This window comes from Hypomesus nipponensis, chromosome 11, assembly GCF_054491055.1.
Source record: "Hypomesus nipponensis isolate SF chromosome 11, ASM5449105v1, whole genome shotgun sequence".
NCBI lineage: Eukaryota > Metazoa > Chordata > Actinopteri > Osmeriformes > Osmeridae > Hypomesus > Hypomesus nipponensis.
This window is the reverse complement of record NC_140371.1, coordinates 13,678,415-13,705,268: the sequence shown is the minus strand read 5'-3', so window position 1 is coordinate 13,705,268 and position 26,854 is coordinate 13,678,415. Positions and strand designations below refer to the sequence as shown.

Here is a 26,854-nt window from a genome sequence, read left to right as displayed (position 1 = left end):
TCAAACAAACAAGAGTTCAATCTGTCGGGTAAAGATTGTGTGATTTGTGAACAAATTCTTGACATTAATTTAGTTTCATCAAGGAACATCAGACTAAATACATGCAAGCGTTAACACACCTTTGTAGAAAAATACATTTATTTTTAACAGTTTGAAAATGGTATTTAGTTTACAGTAAGAAACATGAATCTAAATCAAAGTTGAATTGTATCTAATAAAATAAAAAATATGACAAGTTTGTGGACTACAAGGTTATCAGAGACAATACTTAATAAATAGTAGACTATGTTTTATAAGCTTGGAAATCACCATGACAATAACGTGCTTAGCTCACTACACATTCTAAAATGGCATTGGTGAAATATGGCATGCTAAAAAATATAAACAACATTTCACGTACAACATTGTAAAATTACTATTAGACTTATAAATGTACAGCTCCATTCATTTAGACTTCTGCGTAATATACGGATTTTGCTTTTGTAAATAGCCATTTATAATAAAACACTTCTCACTGTACACTTCTTGAAGAGGTCTAGTTCTTACCTATTTCTTTCACCAAGTGAATTAAATGTATAATTACATTCAATCTATGTGCAGTGGTATAGTAAGTCAACTTACAGTTAGTAAAGTGAACATTAGAAAGACAATCATAGTCATCTCAAGTATTTTTTCACAAAGCTATCTGACATACAAAACACTTTTTCCTTGTAAAGCAAACCTATTCGGTCAATCAATTTTTCAGGCTCATATCAGACAAAAATCCACAATGTAGTGATTTCTACATTGTTAAATAATGTATGTACATAAAAGACTCACAATCTAGATACATCTTTAGAAAGTATAGTTGAAATACATATTGAGCATATACTGTATGTGTTAAAACATGACTCAATACAGTAGCAGTTATCTGGGTGAAACATACATTTTGTCAACTAAGCGAACCAAACTGGCACAATTGAAACATACTTGGTACTGAGTGATGGCCTCAGACATTAGTACAGTTAGGAAACTCCCTTGTGATCACTCTCTCCACATTACAGGCCATTCCTGGAGAGGGAACACGCAAACAGACAATAAATGGAACTTAATGTATACCTTCATTTTGATCTAAAACTTTGTTTGTCAGAGCCAATAACAAAAGGCAGTGTTAATGCACAGCAGACGCAGGTCTTGTTCCGTTCTTTCATGCTAAGCAGTGCACATCTTGTTCACTCCCTGCCTAAGAGCTTTTACCCGCACCATTACAGATAACCCCTACTATGAATCTGTCACCTATTGGAATCAGATGGATGTTTTGATATTGGCTAAAGTAACACCGCATGAGAAACACCACAGGTATCAAACAAATCATGAATTCTCTAACCAGGTGGACAGCAACAGATGGTCAAATAACGTAGCTAATGTTGAGACAAAAACCAAAGCTACCATAGTGTCTCCCCTTTTGTGAATACACACTTTAGTAGATGACAAAAAAACAGAGTTTTTTCATGCTTCAAATCAGCAAGGTCAGCTTAAGGTGGGGACTGCAGAGAAATGAACAATGGCTAAAGTGCTGACCTGCCACAAAAGCCTGCAGCTCACATGTCAGGGCCACTGCAATGGCGCTTTCATCAGCCACAATCAACTGCTCTCCCAACTCAGAAGGTCCTTCTCCCAAATGAATCGGCTGTACCGCAATACATTCTGTCTGCAGAGCTGCCTAGTGTGTGTGCTCACCACTAAGGAAGGCACTGCTATAGCTGTTCCAGAAGAATTCTATGTGCTGAGTAGATAGAGGAGTCAGCTTACCTCTGCTCCTCGCCTCCCGGTCCTTCTCCATGATCTCCTTGGGTGAGGAAAACTCGCTGAGTTTGACCTTGGACATGTTGTCATTCTGACCGACCGTGCCAATCACCTCTGGCTCTTTCTCATGGCTGTCCTCTGTCTGCACATGGATCCAGGGAATTTTCCTAACAGTACAAATAACCGCCAGAAATAATTAGTTGTTTTTACTCTGGGCTTGAATAATGTGTTGACTTTTCACCAGACATAATATATGCCTCACAATGATATACAAGAGAGAAAGAGTAAATCACGTTTTTTTTAAAGAATTGGCTCACCACCTACCTTCAGTCTGTCACTGGGGACACACTTACTGTATCTGATAAGCTCATGTTTAATGCAAGGGAACACACCTTTTGAACTTGTAGATGAAGAAGGCGGCTAAACCTACAAACACCACAGACAGCAGCATCAGCATGGCAGAGCTGTTGTGGATGGGGTTGGAGTCAACCAGGGGCGCTGAGAAAGGGGAGACAGAAAGGTAGGATTACCGTCATACATCGGACCATTTTATGGAGGGAAAAAGAATGACATGTATTGGTCATTTCGTCCGACTGTGCTTCGCAACTGTCCATTCGCAAGGCATTTAGAAGAAGACTAGTGTCAATCAGGTTACGTTTTAAGATTGCAGATAAAATAGGACCTCTGGGAGGTTTATTATCTTCTCCCTGTGGACCAGGGTCTGCTATACTTAGTCATGACTTAAAGCGCCTGGGTGCATTATCCAGAGTATATAACCTCTTCCCAGCCCCTTTAAGCCATCTTTCTCTCTTCTAGAAGGAAACCTATGAAGGCTGTGACCTTTCCACTGAATTTTAAAGGCATCCCAGACCTTTCCATGTAGACACAAATGAAGACAGATCAGTCAGAGGATGAAAAGGGTAAAGTCATGCTGAGTTGATCGACACGTTTTCGCAGTATGGTAATATGTGACTGACCTCACCAATTTCCAAGGTGCATCCCAACTACGGTCATTGTTAATCTCCACATTGATCGCACCGATTCAATGCAAACTTATGTCCAAAGCTTGCTCCAAAATTTGTGAGAGAAGAACAACTGTACGTACTTTGTAAAGCTTAAAAAACCCTATGCAAAGAAGACATCTCTGACTTCAAGGACAATGGTCAAAACAGAACAGACAGCCCCACATGATTTAAGATAGTCATTAAGCACCCTTCAACAAGGCGTTATACAGTCCAAGACGTCTACACTATACAAGTTGACATGTATCATTAGATTGGGAAGTGGGTTGGAAGGTGTTACAGAGAGCTTGGGCATTTGTTAAGAAGAGTACAGACTAGGTCAATATTTTTGGCCAAGGACACTGGAGATTGACTTACCCAAGGTCAGCTGTGTGATATAAACGATGATCCGAGTGTCAGCTTTCAACTCAAACTGGATCAAGCCTTGGTTCAACGCGTTTATAAGAATGTCCGATATCTACGGGGGAGTTGAAAACAATTGCGATAACCCAAATAATGTTTGTGAAAACTTCATTGAAACTCACTGGGTTAGAAGCCCTGACTGTGATTCATTAGCGTGTTGATTCTGAGTGCATGAATAAATGAAGAGGAATACGCACACTCACTAAAGCCTCTTCGCTCTTCTTCCTGTGTTCAGGCGGTGTGTGCGCGTCAGGCAGGATGAACAGTTCTGCTGCTGTGGGAAGGCCAGGAGACAACGCCACTAGCAGCTGCTCCTCGGGAAAACCAGACACCTGCGACAAAATTAAGAGCCAAACATAGACCACAGGTCCTCCAGGGAAAACCATATAGGGTTTCTTAGAGCTCGAATCATAAAAATGTGACACTGGAACTCTAAAAGTCGTTAAAGTGTGGAAAATCTGGAGAAAAAATGAAAAGAGTGAATGCTTCTGACAGTGTGTACTGTTTGGCTCAAAAACATGACTTCAAAAGATAAGACCATGAGGTAAAGGAAATACACATGGATGTTATGTCACATATTATGAATAATAACGCCAATAAGAGTGAGTGATGGACCACAGAGATTTCGAGACCAGGTCCCTGAGTGGACAAGAGACTGTGTACCTGTGATAGAGCTGTCCTCACTACACGGCCCACATCTTCTCTCCACTCGGGGATGTCAGGATTGTGTTCGTCAAGCATCGGGGAGAATGACAACAGCAGAGATTTGAAGAACTCTGTGGGACATTCAAGAGAGACCAATAAACATCATTTGGAAATATCTCAGATTTATTCATGGCTAGATGAAGTTAAGCCATTAAAGCAGATTCTGCTCATTGAAAGATCCGAGTATGCCATTTATCAATAATGGTTTTTAGCTCATTACCTTGACATTTGAAAACATATTAAATATCTATAGATATTACGTAGGTAATGCTTGCATATAGATGATCAGCAAAATAATTAAGATATGGATGCATAATGTTGCATTTTCATGTTGAGTGCATAGCCCCAACTAAAAATATTAAACATTAACCTTCAAACTAGACATAGAATTAGAAGGCCTACCTTTAACAGCAATGACTTTAGTATCCTGCAGTATGAAGCCTCCAGAGGATACCTGGACTGTGACTTTTGTCATTCCTTCTCTCGCAAACGTATATGAGATGCTTCCCTCCAAGGTTATTATCGGCTGGATTTCAAAGGTAAGCAAGTGAACAACATTGGCATGAGAGGTTGTAAAACAATATGACTTTCTGATGGGTATGGCTATTCATAAAGGAAGAAGTTGTGAAGCTACTGTATGGTAACCATAACACTGACACGATTACATTTTTAAACCAAGGTGATTCTTTGAACCATAAACCAAGGTGATTTCAATTCATAGCGTACATTGTATGTACACAACAATCCAAACACAGCTCTTCATGAGGCTCCAGACCATACGACTATTACATTTAATCCGATCAAACAACCAGGTAAGGAGGAGAGGAAAAATATGGTGAACGTTTGGGAGAGCTGTGAGGAAAAAGTCTCACCTCAGAGCTGTTCTCAAACCACCAGAAGAAAGTGAGTGTTCTGGACTGGCTGGGCCACACCACCGCTGTGAGGTTGGCCTCCTTTCTCCTGATGGCCACTATGGGAGCTGACAGATACACACGCTCCACGGGACCTGAGTCCACAGCAATGATACATGACTCAACACAGCACCAAGTTGGGCCCTGTCCACCACGGTTGCTTACACAAGACAGACAATATTCAGGAGTGCAAAACAACATGTTCTGGAGCACTTTGGGGACTGGGGATTGACATGTCTCAGCATGTTGAGCTATGGTTTTAGGGTAGACTAGCATACTGGACATGGCATTCAAAGTATTCAGTGTTCTTCACCAGAATGCAGACGTCATTCAGACACTCAGTCTGCCAATCAGACCACAGTGACCATATACATTTGACCTGAGGACACAAAGAAGCAGTTGTTTTACATACTGGTGATGTGCAGGAATAAGGAGCTGGTGACAGAACCCTGGCTGTTTTCCGCGTGGGTCGTTACTCTGTAAATCCCAGCGGACTTGTACGTGTGCTTGATTCCATCATCCGTCCGGCTCAGATTAGAGTAGGTGACCGTGATCCCGTCCCCAAAGTCCAGCTGGATATTAGTCCTCAGTGAGTCTCCCTACAGACAGGAGGCAAGACACAGCATCCCTCACAGCGGCTTGGTTGTGACATTGTACTTTTGCTCTTGAAAGAGAACTTCAGTGAACTGAGGTAAAATGAAGTAGTTGGCTGACATTTCTCATAAGACATTTTTAATCTGCTTTATATGAATATTGAGGAGCAGCAAAAAAAAAAAAAAATGAAAAAAGAGACAAGGGTAAAATAGGTTAGGGATTAAAGTTTGAGGGGTGTAGAAGCATCTCAAAGAGTAAAAAGCCTGAGTCATAATGACCAGAAAGTGTCATTTTTCAGAAGCAGGATACGGAAGTTCAATCTCTGGGGATGTGTCATCACCTGACACTTCAAAGGGACAGAATGATCCGGAACAAATGTACAAACAGCACTTCATTAAGAAACACTAGCAGCAGGGGCACTCAGTGGTGGACTCACGTCCTCCAGATGCACTAGGAAAGTCACGTTGCTTCCCACAGGAGCCATGAGCTCCCCCTGACTGGTAGCCAATCGGAGGCCTCGGGGTGGTCGAGGGAGACACGGCTGTTTCCTGGGTGAGAATACCTCCTTCCCGCCTTCTTTGCAGTTATTGGACAAAACCTTCCTGTATCTGTCAGTGACAACATGCAGATTTCAAAAGTAAGATAGACATGTGGGAAGATCAATTCATTGAACAAGGTATCTTGCAGCACTTAAAAGGCTACATATTTTCATTCCACACACTCCATCTTTCCGGTTAGGAATTCTAGAGATGTCTGTGTTGTGATGTATGATGTAGTATGGATCCTCACCCGGTGCTGTTGAGGTAGCTCTGACTCGTGCTACAGGTTTTTGTGGCTGTGTTTGGGTCAAACCAAAAAGCGGAGGAACACTTTCCGTTTGCTTGACGTTCATAGCCATAGTCACTGCCAAACAAAAGAGCAGATATTATAAATGCTAAATCAAAACTCAACAAACCATTTTTTGGGACAGTGATGTACAAATACATGTTTAAGGTAACAGCTTGAGGTAGGGTTGTCAGACAAAAGTGATCAAAGAGAATTTCAAACCGATAGATAAAAGAAATGTAAAATTAATGTTGTAATCCATGACTTATTAATTTCATGCAAATAAATCATTTGACATTATGCAAATGAGCCAAGACTAACAATTTGTAAACTATAATTGGACTCTCTAAATGCACACACCAGGGCAACAGCCACTGTACATTTTGAACACTGTACATAATATGACATGTCAAATATAGTTTATGATGGTTAATACATAATCTGTGCAAAATGATAAATCTTGGCCAAATAACCAATTTAATTTAATATCCAACCTTGGGGATGGAGATCGACAGTCTTATTGTGTCTTATTTCCAAAACACCAGCCTCAACTTTCCTGATGCCAAAACAAAGATAACCTGGAGTCCCCTGGTCCCTCACCTACCACTCAAAGTCGTAGGCTCTGCAGAGGCATGGCTCCGAGGAGGAGACTCTGGAGTAATCCTGGGTCAGCATGCAACGGTTCCCAGGCCGACGCTTCATATAGATCTGCTTCTCACCCATCACACACGGCTCTCCCTGCCAAACAACACAGTTCTTTCGTTCCCTGGGGTGAAAGCCATTACATCAAATACCAATGTTTAGTACTCGGCGGCCTGGAATTACATGAATTTATAATGTCACTGGGAAAAAGAATGGAGAAGCAGAGGGAGAGAGAGAGACAGAAAGAGAGGGAGTGAGTGTGTGAGTCAAAGAGAGAGAGAGTGAGAGAAAGAGAGGAATTAAAATCATTGAGAGAGAAAATAGAAAAGAGAAAAAGAGAGCGTAGACTATGTTAGAGAGGGACAAGGAGAGATGTAGATAGATAAAGAGAGAGAGAGAGATAGAGAGAGAGAGAGAGAGAGAGAGAGAGAGAGAGAGAGAGAGAAAGAGAGAGAGAGAGAGAGATATAGAGAGAAAGAGAGAGAGAGAGAAAGAGAGAGCCTGTGTTGGAAAGAGGGGCAGAGAGTTATGGATGGAGCCACTCGTTTGTGCCCTCGTTTCGTGCTCCTAGAAATGTACACTTACCTATGTATGAGCATGCACTGCATGCATGCTTGTGTGTTTGGAGTGAAAAAACAACAAAAACAAATTTGCTAATCTTGATGTTGGCATTTAATCAATAGGTGTCAACAGGATACCTTGTTGTGTAAGTGCCATGTCTGGTAATCTCCATCCATACATCTCCTGCTGAAGATGCCCTTGTAGTCAATCTTTATCAGCTGCCATTCTGACCGATGGCTAAAGTGGCCGAAGAATCTGTATAATGTGAGTAAACCCACATTGTGCATTGTCAGGCTAATGAGAATAATCATTGAGTCATAGAAATTGGACTTCTCATGCCTTCAAACCTAACAAAGCTGCAGTCAAAATACCACATCTGTATTTGCCATGTATTTTCACCTGTGAAAAGTTTTCATATTTTTTTATTCAGAGGGGAATACACTTTTGTTCTGTGGATGAACCTGCTTGTTTACACTTTTATCAGCTGTATTTCTCCTCTTAGTCCTTTGTTTCACCTTTTGTCCAAGGCTGAGTGTTGTATTCCTTCTGGAATAAGCCTTCCCCACTTACGTGATGATGTGGTTCTCTGACTCTGGTTCCATCAGGACTCCGTCCACGAACAGGGGGGCCAGGGAGAAGCTGTGACGATCCCACTTCTTACCCTCATCCAGGCTGATCCTGTGACACAGAAGCAGCAACACTTACAGTAATGCAGCATGTGGTTCATTGCTTTCCCAGTACAATTCTAATGTGTACAGACTTTCGTAAGAAATTCCACACCTCAACACAAGTGTGTCACTGAAATAATGTGTAAAAATGCCACGCTGTTATTAGATTAAAATAGAAACGCTAGGACCACTGTTGGAACCAGTTTGGAAAATACAGCAAATGTTTTGGGAGATAAGGTTCCACTGTTAGAAAAGCTTGTATAGTTATATCAGGGATGACAAATGAAGCACCTTTATCAGTCTCTCTGTGTAGGACATTATCATAACTACACATGCACAGTACACAAAAGAACAAATGTTCCATGGGTCTAGGTAAATGTTGAGGGTGACTAAACTAAAAAGAAGTATGACTCAGTGGAACATCAGCAGAACATTTGAGAAATTTCTGTCACCTTTCACAGATCTTAATCAATTTTGACAGTGTTTCAATGCGGGGGACATCAAAGTTTCTAGTGTGACAGTGCTCCGGCAACACAAGGACCAAGGCCTTCACATTCCCTCGATACTTCAAACCTGCACTTCTCCACGTTTGCATAAAAGCTCTCGAAAATACCCAGCAACAGTACAAAGCTCTAACAGCCATTTTTGTTGAAAGGGTTCTGACAGTTTTGATGTAAGGGGGAAAAAAACACTTGCTGTTGTTGAGATAGGCATGCAAACCTACCTTGCCAATCAGCATTTCAAAGGCTTAAATGCATTTGTATGCAACAACAACAAAACCGTAAACCAAATTTAGTGAAATGTGCAGAAATTAGGCTAAGGTTTTACTCACCCGAGTCTTAAATCATTACCAAATGTATACTTTTACTCTGACTTTTAAAACATTGCTACACTGCAGCAGACGAACAGAAATATAGTGTACATACCATAAGTGTCTAATGGGAGCAGTTGCATGTAACACGGCCAGTAAAGCACCTCCATTGTCAAGGAACCAAACGTTGTGTTCTTCTTCAAAAATCTAAATGACAACAAACGTATCTTTATTTGAACAACTGGTGCGCACTCCAAAAATGCAACTGGCATGTCATTTATTAGACTAAAACAAATCTGGCCCGGTCCTGTTTTGTTGTCCAGATGGGTCTCACCTGTCTCCAGCTATTCCCCGCATCGGATGTTATAAACATCCCAAGGTTGGTGGAGGACAGCTCTGTACCAATGTTGCCTGAATACAAAAACAGAAAGATATTCCTACTTATTTGCATAGTAAAGAGGCCTAGCTACTTGCAAAGCGCACTAGCCCCCACAACGCATAATGCGCAATTTGTTGTTTATTCCTCTGCAACATTTCATGTTCATCATAAATTCAAATTCAGATTCAGAAAAGTAATTCTGGTATAATGTCACTCAACATCTACATCGAGAGAATATGTCATATGGCAAATCACCAGTAGAAGATTACGTATTGTGCATAGTACTGTACACCACTGTACTGTATCATGTATTGTTCTGTGTACAATACACACACTTCCACTGGTAAATCTTTTTGGCAGTATGAGTCTTTTTGCCAAAGAATATCTAAATAAAAAATGATTTTTCTATGGATGTACCTGTGGCTACGATGATCCCTGGTGCCAAGTCTTTGCTGGAGATGCGCCCGGAGGTGTAGGGGTTCTCAGACATCTCCAAGTGCAGATGCAGAGAACAAAATGGCTGACAGCAGAAACACAACATGATTAGACCCACAACAACAAAAAACGACATTGTATTGAACATATCTTGAACGACGCATTGACAATTAGCGCCAATCATTATACACAAAGCAATCTCTCTGTAAGGAAAAACAGGTAGTTCAGAGGACAATTTAACTTTTATCTTCTCTTCCACAAGCAAGTGTAAATGTTTAAAAAGGACACTGGGCACATTAGAAAAGACTTTCATTCAACAGACAAAACAAACCACGCAATCAAAATTCCCCTCAAGATACAAAGATAAGCGTTGCCAAAATGGTTTAATTTGCTGATAAAAGGCTTTCAATCATCTCTCCAAATCAGCAACTTTGTAAAACATCAATAGGGGTGTTTAAGACAGAGGGGAGACAGATTTGAGTAGCTGTAGTGGTCATTTGTATGATCCAGACAAGAACATTGTAACATCACTTCTTGCTCTCAGTGCTTTAGCTCAACTTCCTTTCAATACACATGAATGGTTTAGTAAAACGCATGTCCAAAGATCACTATGGGGGTACTATTGTAATTTACTGTAATCTAACATTCATGAAGGTGTTGCCTACAGCGATTACAGGTAGTAAATCGAAATCACTGTGGTTGATGAAAACTCTGATGCCCTTCATAGACTGGTAAGTGTGTAGCTGTGCTGCATGCTGACATCCAATAAACACAGATCCCTTTTCAAGGCCTTGGCTCGACAATAAAATCGGAAATGAAAAACGCGGCGGATACCAAAACCGTTGGCTTTCGTGTTCAATTGGGAAATCACACATCAAAGATTCACTGATGAGTTTAAAACATGAGGTATTGGTTCTTCCAGAGCAGCAGAATCCACTTACCAGGACACAGTGGAGGTTGTTTCCTGCTACATCAGTGTTGGGGGCTGGCAGCAGGGCCCAAGTTTGCCCCTTGTTGTAGGTGATGAAGCTCTTTACCTGTTGTTCCACCAGTTTGTTGGCTAGAAACATCCCATTTATCCCTTCGACCTGGAATGAATAAATAAATGCTGAAAATTGTCAAAGCAGCTGGAATGCATTACGCGTATGCAGTTGCATGCAACAGGGGTCGACCTTTACAGAAAATCTTAATATTTAAAAGAATAATTTAAATTGTGCATCCATAAAACATTAGACATATGGTATACTTCAATGTTTTCTGTGAAGATAGATATAAAGTATGCAAGAGATGTACTGTACATATACCTTATAAAAGTCGACCAGGAGGTTGCCGGCAGGGCCTCTGCTGGTCCTTAAGTTCTCCAGAGACAGGGTGAAGTAGACCCCAGAAGGATCGGATATATACAAGCTGTAGGTGTTGTTCTGGTTCCATTCCTGGACAGCTGCAAATACCTGCTTCTCATCTGTGCTGATGATGTGCATGTCCTGTTAGATTGGCCACAGCCGGAGATAATGTATATGTCGAGAATTAGAAAGAGAGAGAGAGATAGTATAGATAACTACTAGTCTACAGTAGATCCATAGAACTACTACTGCTTTGAGATGTTCATCTTTATGTCTTCCCAACATTAGACAATGACACCCCTCCAGCTGTTGTTGTGGTTTGTGCATGGTGCATTTTTCGAGAGTTTGGTACTCTGTAGATAGATCTTACCTTGGGTAAACAGTATTTAGGCAGTTTCATTTGCTGAAACGATTCTCCCATGTAAGACACAAAGTAGCTTGCTCGTCCGGATTTGGTCACCTGTTCAAATGACGGCTTTGTTACTGCTACTTTGGTAGAAGTCGAAAAACAGCTCAATTATTTAAATTCTAAATTGTTCTACTGAAAAGTGTTGAACAGTGGATGAGTACGACAACATAAAATACATGTTCATTTAGGGACCTAACACAAACTTACTCTACATCTCATCACAGATACTAAGAGACCAGACTAATGGTCCTTTTCTAATACTTTTTTAAATGTCTCAGACATCTTTATACACTCCGGCTTTCCCAGCCACTCACTAGCCCAGCCTACACCACTTGATTGCTTATTTTCTAATCAACTAGAGGGATGGTGTTTGTCCCTCAGCACACTACATTAGATCTCTAATGGAATAATCTATCGAAAATCGATGGGCTGCATTTTCCCAGGCCACATTTCTGAGGATGTTGCACTTGGCTGTTCCTTCGCTCCCAAGAGACAATCGAGGCGATGAGGACTGCTTATTTCGTTGTAACCCAATCGATAACCTCATTACTCTTTGTCAAGTTAAATCCAACTGCCCCAAGCAATGAAAGTCACAAGAAAGTCATCTGTGCTGGCCCAGCTCAAAGCAAACCCGCCAGCTGTGGCCAGCATGGCTATTTTCATCAACATCTATACCTCATATCGTCAGGGTCAGGGTTGATTCCAATCTCAACTCTGTTCAATTTCTCAATTTGATTAAATCCCTTAATAAATCTTTGTACAAATCTGACAGTTCTGAATGTGCTTTTCTCCTCGCAGTTTAAGGATTGCATTCCTGTTTAATTCTCTAAATTAATTGAGTTGGAATTAACTGACCCAGGCCCATGTATTGCACTACAAGTCAAAAAATGATTCATGGACAAGACATTAAGACGGCATATTGGAAACGTAAATATGATAATTTGATGATTCTTTGAGATACAAAAGGACATTTAAAAGCATTGTAGCCCAATGAACTCCCTAGAAAATAATGAGTTGAGGATGAACAAGGCTAAAAAGTCACAGACAGATGTCCTCTAATGCAAATGAATGACAACATGGAGAACCTAACAGCGCTCACTGTCACCACAATGTCAGTACGGTACGTGACAAGGACTCCAAACTTTGAGAGTGAGCCTTGTGAAGGTGTGGGAGAGGAAGCAATACTGTCAAACCACACTGTGACACCTGTGACAGTGGTGTCGTGGTTAAGATTTACGGTTAAGCTCATGTAGACCAGCTGTGTTCGCTGTAGAGAAAGTAGGGAAGATATAACCAAGATGAATGGGCTTAACCTCATTCAGCGTAGATTAGTGACCACCAACACAATCATATTTCACTTCTTTTCGGGTGGTGGTCACGTGTTTGCAAGTTCGAGGACCTGAGATTATGTTTCCTGACGCGACAGCCGATTCTCAATACTAAAGGGAGACGGTAACACCTGCGACACCTCAACATCATAAACCAGATAACAATTGAACAAAAGAAAGACAACTTCAAGGAAAAGGCATGACTCGAATGCAGAAAAAGAAAAAATGAGAAAAATCCATAAGGAAACCGACAAAGAAAAGCCCAAGCCATAGAGTGATGGTTTCAAACACCTTGAACAAACATCCAGTAAACTGTACACACCTGCACAAACACATATTCATCCTGCACCACCAGTGAGTTGGTGTCTACATGACCGGGGAATAAGTACTGCCTGTTAGTTTCTGTGCAGCGTTGAGCTCTGCACTTTACATAGTGAGCTCCTGCAACAAACAGAGCAAATGGTAGATCAGCAATTTTCCTGCTCTCGTGTCAAATCCACATTAAATGCACTTTGGAAAATCATATTTATTTGATTTGTTTCACCGATAAAGTTGTATGACAGAAATACAATAAGTCTACTGTAGAAAATAAAATCCCATAATAACCTGACTTTCTTCAATGCAATAAAGTCACCATATTTTAGGCACACAATAAAAGGAAGTACTCCTCTTGCTGGGACAATTAATAAACCATGCTATTATATAAAACAAAGCAATTTTTTTTGCATATTCACTCAAGTGGACATTTTAACTTTACTAGAGGGATGTTAGATTTGCCAGGAAACCCCGTAATTGCTGTGACAGAATAGAGATTTATTTTGGGTGTGTGGGATTGAAGTTCTGGTACGAGGCACAAGGGACTGATTAAAAGGAAAATACATCTATCAATCTACTATTAAGTCCTGTATTTGTTAGGAGACTCATATCGTGCTTTGCAGTACTTCTGGGACCCATCTGAACTATAGAAGGGGCCTCATCTTTCCTTTGACCTCGTTCTAAATGAGAGCCAAGGGGTCCGCTGGGTGCTGCTGGTATGGGGGTGATTCTACAGCACTCACGTCCTTTGGCGATACGGGTCTCTATGTGGACCACATCAGATTCTCTGTCCAGACCCATTACTGCCCTGCAACACAGGAGAGGAGTGTGTGTGTGTGTGTGGGGGGGGGGGGGGGGTGGGGGGGGGGGGGTACGGGAAGGGTAGAGGCAGGAAGAGACAGAGATGTAAACACAACCAAGGGGGACGGAAAGAAGAGAGGCAGAGGGTGAGGAGGAAGATGAGGAGGAGCAGCGGTGATTGAGAACTATGCTACGTGAGGACAGTAGCTGCTGATGATGGAAGCCCAACTCTGAGCTACCTTCAACAGTATAAATAACACATGGTGGCGTGCAGTTTGTCAACATCCAACTCCACCCGTGACTATTAATCTCAATGTGTGACAGTCAATACAGAGCACCACACAGGAGCAACACATAAACAACACTGGCTGAGCAGAAGAGAAAATATTACTCTCAATCGAAATTGATATCAAAACAATAACGCAGTGGGCATGCTGTGTGATCTAGTTTGTGTTCTTACGTTTTTCTAGAAATGCAACAAAAAAAGTGTCAAAAACCAAAGATACCGTTAAAAAAAAGACATTTGAAAGAGAAGGTGTCCTTTCTAAAGTACATATTTGTTTTGTCACAGTTGCCATTACAGCTCTCCCACTGCCCTTATTAAATGTTTCCCTTCTCATGTGGAGAGAATGTCCTCCAAATAACGCCCTTTCTATCTGCTGAGGAGGCTCTCTGCTTTGACACCCACCATGACAACATGGGACAAACTGCATCACATCAATATTCACTGCTTTGTGCCCGTGCACTTGAGATTACAGGATGACAGCAACAACAAAATCAGCATGTCATATTGGGCTGTAGAGAGAGGACAATATTTCAAACTCCTTGAGAGGAGTGCGATATCGAGTCACATTTCACATTTCGTTTGTCAAGACCTGTTTTGACAAGCTGCAAGTGACAAGCTATGACACTAGGTAGCGGTCATGCACACCCAATTTGAAAATATAAAATACAGCATCTTGGTAAACTTGGCGGTAAAAAATGTATAGCAGTGAGTGTGACTCAAATTAAATTTCAGTTACAATATTCACAACAGTCTATTATTTCGAAAAGACAGGAAGTGAGGTCCTACCAGTAGAATCTTCCAGGCATCACATTCTCGTGAACAAGCTGCCATTTTCTTCCAAAGTCCATTGAACTGTACAACTGCAACAACAAAACAATCCCAAAGAATTGTTTAATATTTCATAAGTACATTCCTTGCAGTTCAAACAGACACTGGTAAGAACATGTGAGCATATTACCTTGCTGTCGTGACTGTATGCCAGTATCCAGTTCTCTTGCGCTGGATGAAAAAGCAGACTCTGAATGTAGAAGTTAACTGGAAACTTCTCAAAAGTGGCTCCTTCGTCTGAGCTGATGAGTACGCTGCTCTCGAGTTCTGGGTCGCTAAGCATCATTATCTAAATAACAGAGGCAGGGGGAAAAGAGAGAGGGGAGGGCAACCAAGAGGGAGGTAGAGCATAATATATAATGTGTCTACCTGTAGGATTGTTCTAGAGACGGAGAGAGACGGAGCAGGGGAACAATGACACAGGGATTTAGTTCAGTAGAGGATGTGATTGTCTCCTGCCATTGAGCAACATCAATACTGGTCTTGCTGCATGATTTCCATGAGAACATCAGCGATGATTAGGTGTCATACCTGTGTAGCTTGTTTGTCAGTCAAGCAGTAAGCTGAGCCTGAATGTGATGGGGTACAGAAGGGGAGGTATACAGACACTAGCGAGCAATTTAGCTAGAGTGGGGTTCTGTTTCTAATTTGCCCATCCAGGCTGGCACCTTAGATGTCCTACACAACTCCTGGATCTACAGCTCCAATCATAGAGATAGAGGAGGGAACGAGAGACAGAAAAAGAATGAGAGAAAATATATAGACACTTTACAGATACATACCTTTCTCTTGTTAGTTGGACAGACATAAAGATAGCTCAGAACTGTCCGTGAACCGACTTTGTCGTTCAGCTTTACGTAAGTGCTTCCAAAGTCCACAGATCTAACAATGAAAAGGAGATGAGATTTGTTCTGATACATTGTTTTTTCCTTCAAGGCTACAAACATTGATCAGGACATGGTAAAATCTGTGGTACTTTTGGTACAGAATGTTTTCACTTCTTAGACCTAGAGTATCTCGTTGTGCTATACTCATCTTTTGAGTCTCAGTGTGAAGTGTATTAGCCTATGTATCACTGTATAAAGTGCAATATATAGTTTTAGAAGCCACTGGTAAATATATATTCTTTTATAATTTTCAATTATAAATGATGTAAGCAAGTACTGAATTCTGGAGTTGCCGCTGTTAGAAAAATATATATACATTTATTTAAACAAAACATGTTCCATGCTCTAGTGCAAGTTCTTAAATCACTTCTGCTTTCCAGAGCAAGGATACATGGGTGTTCCCTCTATTTTTCATGGTTATATTACACCTCACCAAACAAGCTCATGTCTCTCAGTTCTACCTGGACGCCTCCAAATGTAATTTCAATGCATAATTGGATAGATACCAGAGTGTGCTATCTCTGCCTTTGCATTTAGGTGAATCATTCCATTTGCTGTTGACATTGTTTTGCGGGTCTCCTTGCTAAATGCTTTTGTGTTTAAGTATTCTACTCAGCTGACATATCTCCCCGTACTTTGGTGGCACGGAGACAGCTTTTTCAAATTAAGTTATTACGGCTTGGAGTTACTTCACCGGAGGAAAGCAGGCATCACTTAAAGGAACACTCTGGAGACGCTTGTTAGATACCTTTTCTGAGACAACCATTGATCTTCACATTGCTATCCAGAGTGGCCCGGGGCTTAATTCATAAATCATTTATCGTATTATTACAGAGATCATTTACTCTGTTTCTTTTCATAATATTCAAATGCTTTCTTTTTTCAACATCACACTAAGAGTCTTCCAGCACCCTGGAGGTACACTCTAATTTACTTGTGGAGCCATTGTTATCCAGACACCTTGATGATGGAATACCTCCTGTACACAATATGGGATTTCAAAACGTGTCAAGTCGGGTGTAAATCTTAGCTGTGCCTCTAGTGAAACAGAAATTAATTTGAGACTCTACGCTTGGTGAACTGATGGTCTTTCTGTCAGGTGTATTTCAAAATGAAATGAGTTTCCTGTGGGCTTCTGGAAAAGGTGAGAGAAAAAAAGTGTAACTGTATCAGAGTGTGGATCAGGCCCTGTATAATCCTTAATGAATTCTCCATTCTTATTTATGATGTGACAGCACACTGTAACTCACCTCTCCATCCACAGTAAATGGTATTGGTACGGCCATAGCAATTGCATGTCAATTGCTTCCGAAACAATGGGTTGTTGGCTCTATTCAATCAAAATCAACATTGAGAACTTTCCGGAATGAGGGGACATAGCATTGACCCCATAAAGCAAGTGAACTGATATTCTTTGTTCAGTAAATCATCATAAACAGGGCTCCCTACAGAGTAAATATGTGAGACAGCGGAAAACCAGGTCTTGCTTGGCATCACATTATATTTTCGCCTGGCTAGAGTCTTCTCACCTTTGAACCTGTGGTAATGATTGTGCTACAGAGGAAAGATTGGGTTGTTGTGAGCACATATTGACTCCCAGAGTGGATACAGCTGTTTTATGTAAGCTACTTTATACTGAAGGAGAATGCTATTAATCATACTATAGTAAGGTTGAACATGGTACCTAGGAATAGAATATTGTCCGCTTGCTGTATTTGAAACTGTTACATTTTCATAGATCTCCTGCAGTGTTGACATACCCTCCATGTCAGTTTCCTGGTGATTGATTTGAGTCCACAAACAGTTTAGGGTTCTGCCCGTTTTACGTTTAAACCAATGCTCATTAAGACACTTACCTCCAGAGAGAGCTTTCTGTGACAGCTCCCAGGTTGAAGTCATAAAGCTTGGTCAGGATCAGGATGACCTGAGCAAAACAACAACAACAGGCAACATAATTACCCCCAGCGCTGCAGTCTCCCTAATCACCCTGACTTATCCATGGATTTCCTGTCGAAACGCATGTATACAAGCCTAAAGTGTGATTTGCTACATTACCACCAAGAATCATCCACCTCTGCATATGACAGCCCAATGACAAGAGATCCTCATGCTGTCAAGAGATGCCAGTCTGCAGGCTGCAGTGATCTGAAAAGCCATGCAGGCTGTCAGAATTTTGTGTCAGTACCTCATGTGGAATGATACTTACATGACAGCAGAATCGGAAAATCGTTCAGTGAACAACAAAATGAAGTATGAATGGGTTCCTCCTCTCTCTCTGACTCTCTCTCTCTCTCCAATTTTCAACCCATGACAGCCATTGCGGTTATAATTGAACGTTGAAATGGTGGTGCTTTTTGCCACATGCTTTTGCATTGACGTGGAATAGACATTGCACAGCCAGTACTCCTAGGCAGAGAGTGGCACAGTCATAGAGGACAGTGCGAAATGGTGTGCAAAAGTCTACTGTCACTTGGATGGCGTTATAAACAACTTCCTACAGGGATGCTTGGAGTGCATGAGGGGGTGAATGGGCAGAGAAAGACAGAGTGTGTCAGAGAGAAAGAGAGGCAGAGAGTGTGAGATATATAGAGAGACAGAGAGAGAGCAATAGAGAGACAGACAGAGAGAACGTGAGAGAGAGAGAGTGCTGGTGGAGAGGAAGGGGAGTGGTGATGGAAATAAACATCAAACGAAAAGCAACAATAGCATCACGGATTAAAAATGCTGACTGAAAGACAGGTCGAAAGCTCAATTACAGTGAGTTTAAACACATTAACCTTATGGAACCCTTAGAACGAGTCATTAAACAAAAAACGCCACACATGAGTTAGAGAACAATGCCATGCCCGAAGCCCGATTCCAAAATGCTAAAAACCCAATTGACCCACAATTTACCCATCAAACACCCGGTCTGCTTGGCTCGGACTATCTCCATTACAGGTTAATTAACCAATCAGACAGAAAGATAACTATTTGCATAACTGAATGCACCATGTCTGCAAGGACCAGCAGCAGAGTCAGAATCAATTTAGAATATAGATTTAGCTAAATGGGTGTGATGTTAGAACTAATTGCCTCTCAAAACATAGAGGAGATAGAAACTCCACCAAACTGTTTGTCATTAGTCTCCTGAGCTCACTTTTTCACATGATGACGGGTCAGTGGCATGGGAGCCTAGAACACAGAGCGTGGTAAATTCAATCTGCCTCTAATAAGGGATTAGTGGCAACTGGGGATAGCTTCCACTGACGTCATGAACAGCCAGAGAGAGAGAGCTCTCTGTCCCTCATCTCCAAGCTATATTGCCGCCTAAAGCAAAGCATTGAAGCATCATTGCACAGCCACGTAAACGTTTAAGATAGGCAGTTTCACGACTTCAAACATCATCACCCTGACAGGGAACGAATTCAAAATCAGTGTGGGAGCCTGTTGACGTAGGTCTCCTCTGCTTGAGCTGCTTCTACCAATTGTTCCTAAATTCCTTTGTTCTTTTTTCTTTTTTTTAGTGGGGGGAGAGAATCAAAACTCTGATTACCATAGTTTTTTCACAATCGACTCATTAGCAAAAGATGACCCACAGAAGTGGGTCTGTGGCTGTGCTACCCCCTTAGGGACACAGGCTGGCAAGACAGACGACTGGGAGTCTGATTTGTCCCTAAGTGGATTCATCAAGGGGACATCATTAGACACAACGTTCCCACACGGTTCCCGTTTATCAGTAGGCAGCTCTTGTCGAATAAAGAGCGACTACTATACATGCAAATACTGGAGCCATGAGGGACTTTTCAACCAAGCGGCGCACATATTCCACAGTACTGTAAAGAAACACAACTACTGACGTTCTATGAGGCCCATTCCAACTCCAACTTGATGGTGCAGTATTGCATTTATGTAGATGGGCAGGGGGAAAAAAGAAGAAGAATGGCAACAAATATTATTTTGAGCCTTCTAGGTAAATACCATTTTCCATGCATATCATCGCTCACTTGTGTACATGAAATTAAGTAAGGACCCTGGAAGGCCTAAAGCAGTGCATTTATTCATGTTTATGTTTTATTGATGTGGGGAGCGCTGCATTGCCCAAGGAAAGTCAACCAATCATTTTTAGATTGGCTCTCTCCCTCCGAGGAGTTCAGTCATCCCTTTATCTTAACATTCTGGTCTTGATTTTTTTTCTTCTTTCTTTTAATTGACTCTCTGACTGCTCGATTTTGTTATGGAACTACGTATTCCAATCCCATATAGTTTGTGAAATTCCAGTGCCCACAGAGGAAAGAGAAACATAAAAACTATATTAGACCAAAGTGGTGTTTGCCAACAGAGAGACTCTTTTGATTCTTTGGAGAGGTTTAAATGAACAGGTTCCATGGCAACAGAAGTATTTGGCCCCTAATTAAATTTTGATCTAAAATCTGATACCAACTGGACACAGATGTCATAATACACACACCTCATATACACGCACACAATCACACCCCAAGATTTCAGTCTGAGTCAATTCCTTTAACTGCCAGGCAAATGAATTAATAAGCAAGGCCATAAAGTTAAGAAATTCAATGGGATTTTATTGAAAAAGACAATGTAACACTGCATAAGGCAGGTATACTGGAGGATGGATATTAGACTTGTCTCTCATCTTATCACAGACTTACCCAGATGCTCACAACTCGAGCAACGAGCATGTCACACCATCAACAGACTATCTGAAGTTCCTTCTTTCATCCTCTGGCATGTCACATTCTTTGTTCTCAAGTCACACAGAATATGTTAAGAAACAAGTTGGTTACAACCCAACCCCATCCCCACCACCCCATGCATAGTAGTGGCAGCGATACTGCTGACAAGCAATATCAATGTATTTGTTGCAAATGGAAGAAGGTACAGTTATGCAGGCTATAGATAGATGAAAGAATCGTTTATTTTGGTGGAGGAAAATGCCCGTTGTGGCTGTAGCTCAAGCTGGATGGGCAGTCAGACATAAAGTGCCTCTGTAAATGACTCACACAGACACATCTGTCCAAGTAAATAAGTAAAGCTCATATATGTGTGTGCTGCGTGACAAGACCTTACCAAACCAACTGCAATCCTTGCTAATTCACGAGCCCAGTGCCGTGGCGAAAACGAAGCCATGCTTTCGAACTACAATCTCAGCTAGTACAGTGTCCTCTTCTGTCAGTGAAGCGTATGACTGCATGCCTCCAATCCTGTCTTATTTTAATTGTGTAGGCTGGGTTGAAATGGGATCATTAATCTCCACACATGCTCGACTGTGTGGAGAGAGACGGTACAGTTGCTATTTAGTGGGGAACTGTGTCTGGATAGGAGACCACAGACACTTTTATGTCAGACTGATGCACTTCAGCGTATCCTAAAGGGACAATATCAGGATTTAAATTAATTTCTCTGGGACACCTAGTTGGCATCAGGCAATGATCCAAGGTCCTTTGTAATATGCCTAATAAAGAATTCCATTAAATATTGCATAGACACAGGACTGTACTAATTTACCTTTGACATCCACTGAAAAGTTCAGTGTGATGTGTACCAGTCTACTGTTTGTATTAGGGTTTCCATGAATATGCATTAGCTTTTTATGTTCAGCCTTCTCATGGGAGATAAAGAGATACTCATGTGTATGTGTTTCCAACCATCAATGTCAGCTGCAGATTATTACTTTGCAGAACCCTCTTGATCAATGATGTGTTATCCTTGAGCCAGTCAACCCATCAACAACAATTAAATCGATGACACGTCTTATCCTTGAGTCAGTCAACTCATCAACAACAATAAAACCATTTCCTGATCCTCAACCATCTCATGGAGACATCTCACGTCACATCACCGGGTCATCAACGTCAATTCAAAACCAGGAGTCGAGACCAATAGTGGTTAGACTCAATGAAAGACTGTTGTAAACATGATCTGATTTCATACAGGATGGGGAGATGGAGTCTGAGTCAAAAGAATAACTCAACCAAGTGAACAAAACGGGTCTCAAAGGCCTAGACATTGCCCAGAACATATTCGTATAATTGGGCCCCTGACACAACACACAACAGATACGGTGTGCTCTGTATCTGCAGTGGCACTGAGAAAGAAAGCAAGGAGAGACAGTCGAGAAGCAGCCCTGTATTACAGCACCATCGCATCACAGAAAACAACCGGAGGAGATGGTGTGACTGTCAAACAACACAAAGCTGGCAGGAGCCGCAGCTAGCAGACAGAAGAAAGCATCTGTCTGCGCCAGGGCTGTTCTTTTCACGGCTCTACTCCCCTTTCACAACAGTGGCAGAACCAGACAATTCAGAGCACACAGAAATAAATACACCTAAATGGATTTGTGATTAAACAGCTTGTTTTGCTTTCGTGGATTTGGATGAGGGGAGCAGTGCATTTAGACGAAAGGTGTTGTTCAGTTACAGTAGTTGAGAAATCTGATAGCAGAATAAATTACTGGAGTTTTTAGGCATTGCCATGGTGGGGGGGGATCATCTCAGGATGTGTTGATGATATTCATATTTTTCCAAGCCTTTGAAACGATGGGAGGGAAAACTCTCCAGGCCAAAACAGTTGACTGTAATCATGATCATGAAGAATATTTTTCACTAAGCTATGATCTTCAGTTAAATATGATTCAGATCCAAACATCCTTGAGGGTGACAGGGAAAACCTAAACATTAAAATGATGGTCACGTTATGGACAGAACCTTTGAAGTTGTGCGACCATACATCTAGACACCAAAGACAGGACAACAGTGCGGCATGTGCTACTTGTTTTGTTCTCATGATTAAGTACTAATGTATTCATGTATTCATTAGAAACCATTTAAATCAAACACCTGCCGTGAAATAAGGGATGCAAATTTGCAGTTGTGTCTTTAACGTTTGACACCCTTGTGATTTGTATTTTTCTTTTGAGTAGGTTGAAACACATCTTGATTGTGAGTTTATGGGGGCATGCTTGAAGCAGGGCATGAGCAAGGTACTCCCAGATGAAGGAGGAGACACCATGGCTATAGGAAAGCTTTTCTCCTCCTCACTAATATGGATTGAATTGATTGTTTATACCCAAATGATGGAAAATATCCTTCTGTGCAGATGCAGTTTTCATCCGAACAAAAGTCTAAGTGAAAGTCCCCATGTGCATTAGTGCTCCCTCTAGTTGTTTACCTGCCCCCAATATGTACTTAATCCTCGAGTGCTCTGTGTTCAGAGAGCTTTCAACAATCAACTCTGGCTATATTCATGAAAATAAGGAAAATGGACCGAAAGTAGTCTAAATATTTGAACAAATATCACATCTTTTGCCAGGCACTGTTTGTGATTGTGTTGACCCTGACTTTGTCAATGCTGACATTTGTGGAAGGATGTCATGTCAACAAACATGTTTATGTCATCTATTTGACAAAATTGGAATTCTGTCATGAGGACGGATTTGTTCAGTGCAGGATTTGGCAAACGAGGTGCGGATAATGGAGGCAACACTGCACAGGCAACACAAGTCTCCTGGGTTTAAGACCAATGCTTCTGGTCTCCTCCCACTCCATCAGGAAACGCATCCCATATGTATAGTAACTTACTGCGATGAGACCTCCAACCCTCCATCCAACCCTCCATCCAACCCTATTCCCCCCGCTGATACATAAATATGAGTATACAGTAGTTGGTCTTCTCTGGATGAATGTTTCCAAATCCTGTGTGTGCACAAAGTGTGATAAATGAAGACACACCTGTTCATTCTTCATGTGTTCAACACACTTAATCAAACACCTGTGAAGCCATGGCTGTGTGCTCAGCAAAACAAGCTGATCAGTCAAACAGGGTGGACTGCGGTCCGGCTATCTTATCCACCCTGGAGGACCTTACCCCATTTAAGACAAGATAGCACTATTCGTGTTGCTTCGGGCAGTGCTTTACGGTTAAGAGATGGTAAAAGAAGAGTGACTTGGAGGCTAAATGTAGCATGTATATTTTTTTGATGTAGACTTTCAAATGAATCCTGAAGCCCTTCATAACAACTCGTAGTCTGTTGTCATACACAGTGTGTGTCGTAGTAAGTGTGTGTGGAGTGTTGAGTAATAATATGCATAATACATGCACTGTTGAAGTGTTTTTTTCACAATCTTAATCACGTGCAGAGCTTTAATAACATAACTTTAAAGACTGTTCCTATCACCTAGTATCAGGGTTTAGAAATACTCTAAATGATTACACTGTGGAAGTTATAAATCTAATTAATTACATTGAAGCTTGTCAAATATGATTCCCAGCCAGCTTAATCAGCAAGGATGTTCACTTAAAGGATGTGTGTGTTTGTGTGTGTTTGTGTGCGTGTGTGTGTGTGTGTGTGTGTGTGTGTGTGTGTGTGTGTGTGTGTATGTCAGGATATGTGTGCATATACATGAATAGTCAACGGAAGCCAATATTTCACTACTTACATTGCACTCATCAGGTCCAGCGAAAACTCTGAGTGCTGTTAAAGTGCTATGGTAAAATTAGTTCATATTGATGTGAGACTTGATGATCCCTGCACACAAATGATTCATATTAAAGATAACTTTGCATTTCTGGGGTTCATTTTGTAGGGAGTAAACGTGGATCAAACTGAATTATTACCATACAAAGAAAGAGCATTGGAATGAATAGACCTACTGGATTAACAGTGTAAAAATAGTTTTCACAGAAACATGCAGGGGATGCAGGGCAGGTGTGATAGGTCGTAATATGCTCTTTTTTTAAATCCCAGTGTTACATAGTTCCTATCAGTTTGTTATCAGTTCATCTCTGGAGGTAGATTACACCCATACAGGCTAGAACGAAAAACAGTCTGATGAAAGGTGTGATCGTAGTCCAGCTCCAGTCCAGCTTCTCTCTGACAACTGCAGTATGGTCTTACATTTTGCAGAATGTAGCTTATTATTTTCATAGGCCCTAACACCTTGTTGTTGGATCTTACCTGAGGTAACGATGTGAGAATGATGTCTTACACACACTGGGATTTAATTGCATTAGTCCTGACATTGATCGACTTTTCTCATGTATATTAATTACATTGTTAATTTATTGTCATAGTAAATTATAATCACGACTCATTATCTTCGACATTTTTTATTGTGATACTATATAGTCTTAACATCTTTGAATAAATGGTGTCATTGTGAACTTGTATTGGAAATAATATGTTGCGCTTTGGTACACATCTGTGCGTAAAAATACGCGACTATATTAGCGATTGGAAATCGATTAATAAGTAATCTATTAATGTCTACGATATAAGTAAAAACACTACATGTCAACCAAAAAACTGCTTAACCTCTAACAACAGTGGTTTGGTACATTTTAGCCATTTAACTCACGCTGCTGTTGTGTCCGGACCAGTGTACCATCGCTTGGTTATGCGCCGAGTCTCCGAAAAGAGCGAAAGTGGAGCTGACCAGATGCGGCTCACTTTGCCTCGAGCCAGTCCCTCTAGCATCATCTCCGGTACGCCGGTATTCAGTCCTCGATCCGTAAAGACCATGCACAGACTCCAAAAGCCGCTCACTTGAATGCGTCTCTCCAAAGGTACTCCTATCTGAATCCTCTGCCAGTTTTGTACCCGAACTTCGTTTTGTCCTCGCAAATATAAGACCATCGATTTTGTCATAAAACTTTGTGTGATTTTCGACATTTCTAGCGTCAAAGAAACGATGGTACTTTCTGAAATCCACGAAAGAATACTTGGAACCTTTTCTTTGGACGACTTCCATAGAGCCGTGTGCTTCATTCCCAATTACTCCATCTAAGTTCGCTCGAGCTTCAGCTTTTGGAGGTATATTTTCATTTGACTCCATATTTGGATGTCTAGAAAATTCTGATTTGTGGTTGTTCAGTTTAGGGACTTTGGCTGTTTTTGTATTTGTAGTTTTTTCCGGAGCATGTACTGCTACACGATGCAAAACGTTCGTTTTAGGGGAACGTGTTGGCAAACTTGTTTCCACAAATGCTCTTATTGTGGGGTAAATAGGAGTCAAAAGACAAGCAAAAAGACAGAAATGCCAAACAGAACCCAAGCAGAACATCGTGCAGCTTAACTGTTGAAAAATGAAAAAGCAAGAAATATAGGCTACGTCCTGTAAGACTAAAGTAGCCTACTTTAGTAGTTCAAGTATCCCCAATACAACTTCTGAAATATTCACCGCATCACCACTGTAATCTCCAGCAATTTTAGCTGATGTGTTCACGTCCAGGATTTTGTAAAAGTGAAGATCGAGTTGGGAGGCACTGCGCACCACACCAACTCGGTAGACAGAGACAGACGGCGGGAATCACTGTGTGTGTGTGTGTGTGTGTGTGTGTGTGTGGGGGGGGGGGGTAGTGTAGGTGGATAAGACAAAGCATAAGTGCCTATACATGTGTGCGCTGAAAACACGGATTAGTTTGGCTGCACTTGTTGCTGATTTTATGTGTTTAATATGGGCGTACATTTTATACATTTTTTACTTGGCATAAATAAAAACGATTTCCCATAGATAGACCATCCAATTATTTCGTATTTTACTGTGTTTGCATATGTGTGTGTGTGTGTGTGAGGTGTGCCTGCGTGCGTGCGTGTGTGTGTTTGTGTGTGTGTTTGTGTGTGTCTGTGCTGTAGGCTGTGACCTTTATGAACACAGGGCAGAGACAGCAAATCACCCATAGCTTATAATGCTATGCACAGAATAATTGGGAGGCACTTGGTAATCCATCAAGCAACGTCTAATGTAAGTATCTTGTTAATTTTGTGTGTGTATGTGTGTGAGAGATGGAAAAAGGCAGAGAAAGAGGGGGATTGAAAAGAGAAGGATAGAGATGCCTCCTGAAAAGAGATTCTGAAACAATTATTTCCTTTGGAGACGAACAAAGGGACACCAAACTTCTGCTGTGTTTTGGTAGAGC

The 26,854-nt window shown here is 41.2% G+C and overlaps 1 protein-coding gene across 1 annotated transcript; it reads right to left on the bottom strand.

The window, feature by feature from the left end:
- Window positions 1–208: 208 nt before the first annotated feature.
- On the bottom strand, window positions 209–25,998 carry LOC146268222 (VPS10 domain-containing receptor SorCS3-like). Its single transcript, XM_084709228.1, has 27 exons — window positions 25,294–25,998; window positions 17,794–17,861; window positions 15,833–15,932; window positions 15,181–15,339; window positions 15,009–15,082; window positions 13,879–13,943; window positions 13,143–13,261; window positions 11,454–11,543; window positions 11,045–11,224; window positions 10,682–10,828; window positions 9,723–9,825; window positions 9,261–9,337; window positions 9,042–9,133; window positions 8,018–8,125; window positions 7,585–7,702; window positions 6,849–6,982; window positions 6,209–6,322; window positions 5,856–6,027; window positions 5,238–5,424; window positions 4,787–4,920; window positions 4,317–4,440; window positions 3,873–3,985; window positions 3,407–3,541; window positions 3,165–3,264; window positions 2,178–2,283; window positions 1,792–1,952; window positions 209–1,050 (listed from the first exon to the last, which is right to left on the bottom strand). The coding sequence occupies exons 1-27, from the start codon at window positions 25,996–25,998 to the stop codon at window positions 989–991; spliced, it is 3,747 nt and encodes a 1,248-aa protein (XP_084565354.1). The 3' UTR covers window positions 209–988.
- Between the last annotated feature and the right edge of the window lie 856 nt (window positions 25,999–26,854).

Excerpts from the sequence above, each read along its gene's own strand:
- LOC146268222 (XM_084709228.1), bottom strand. The coding sequence starts at position 25,998 with ATGTTCTGCTTGGGTTCTGTTTGGCATTTCTGTCTTTTTGCTTGTCTT. Across the intron at positions 15,083-15,180 it reads CATACAGTCACGACAGCAAG|TTGTACAGTTCAATGGACTT; the intron begins GTAATATGCTCA and ends TTGTTGTTGCAG. Across the intron at positions 4,921-5,237 it reads CTTATTCCTGCACATCACCA|GTCCCGTGGAGCGTGTGTAT; the intron begins GTATGTAAAACA and ends CTGTGGACTCAG.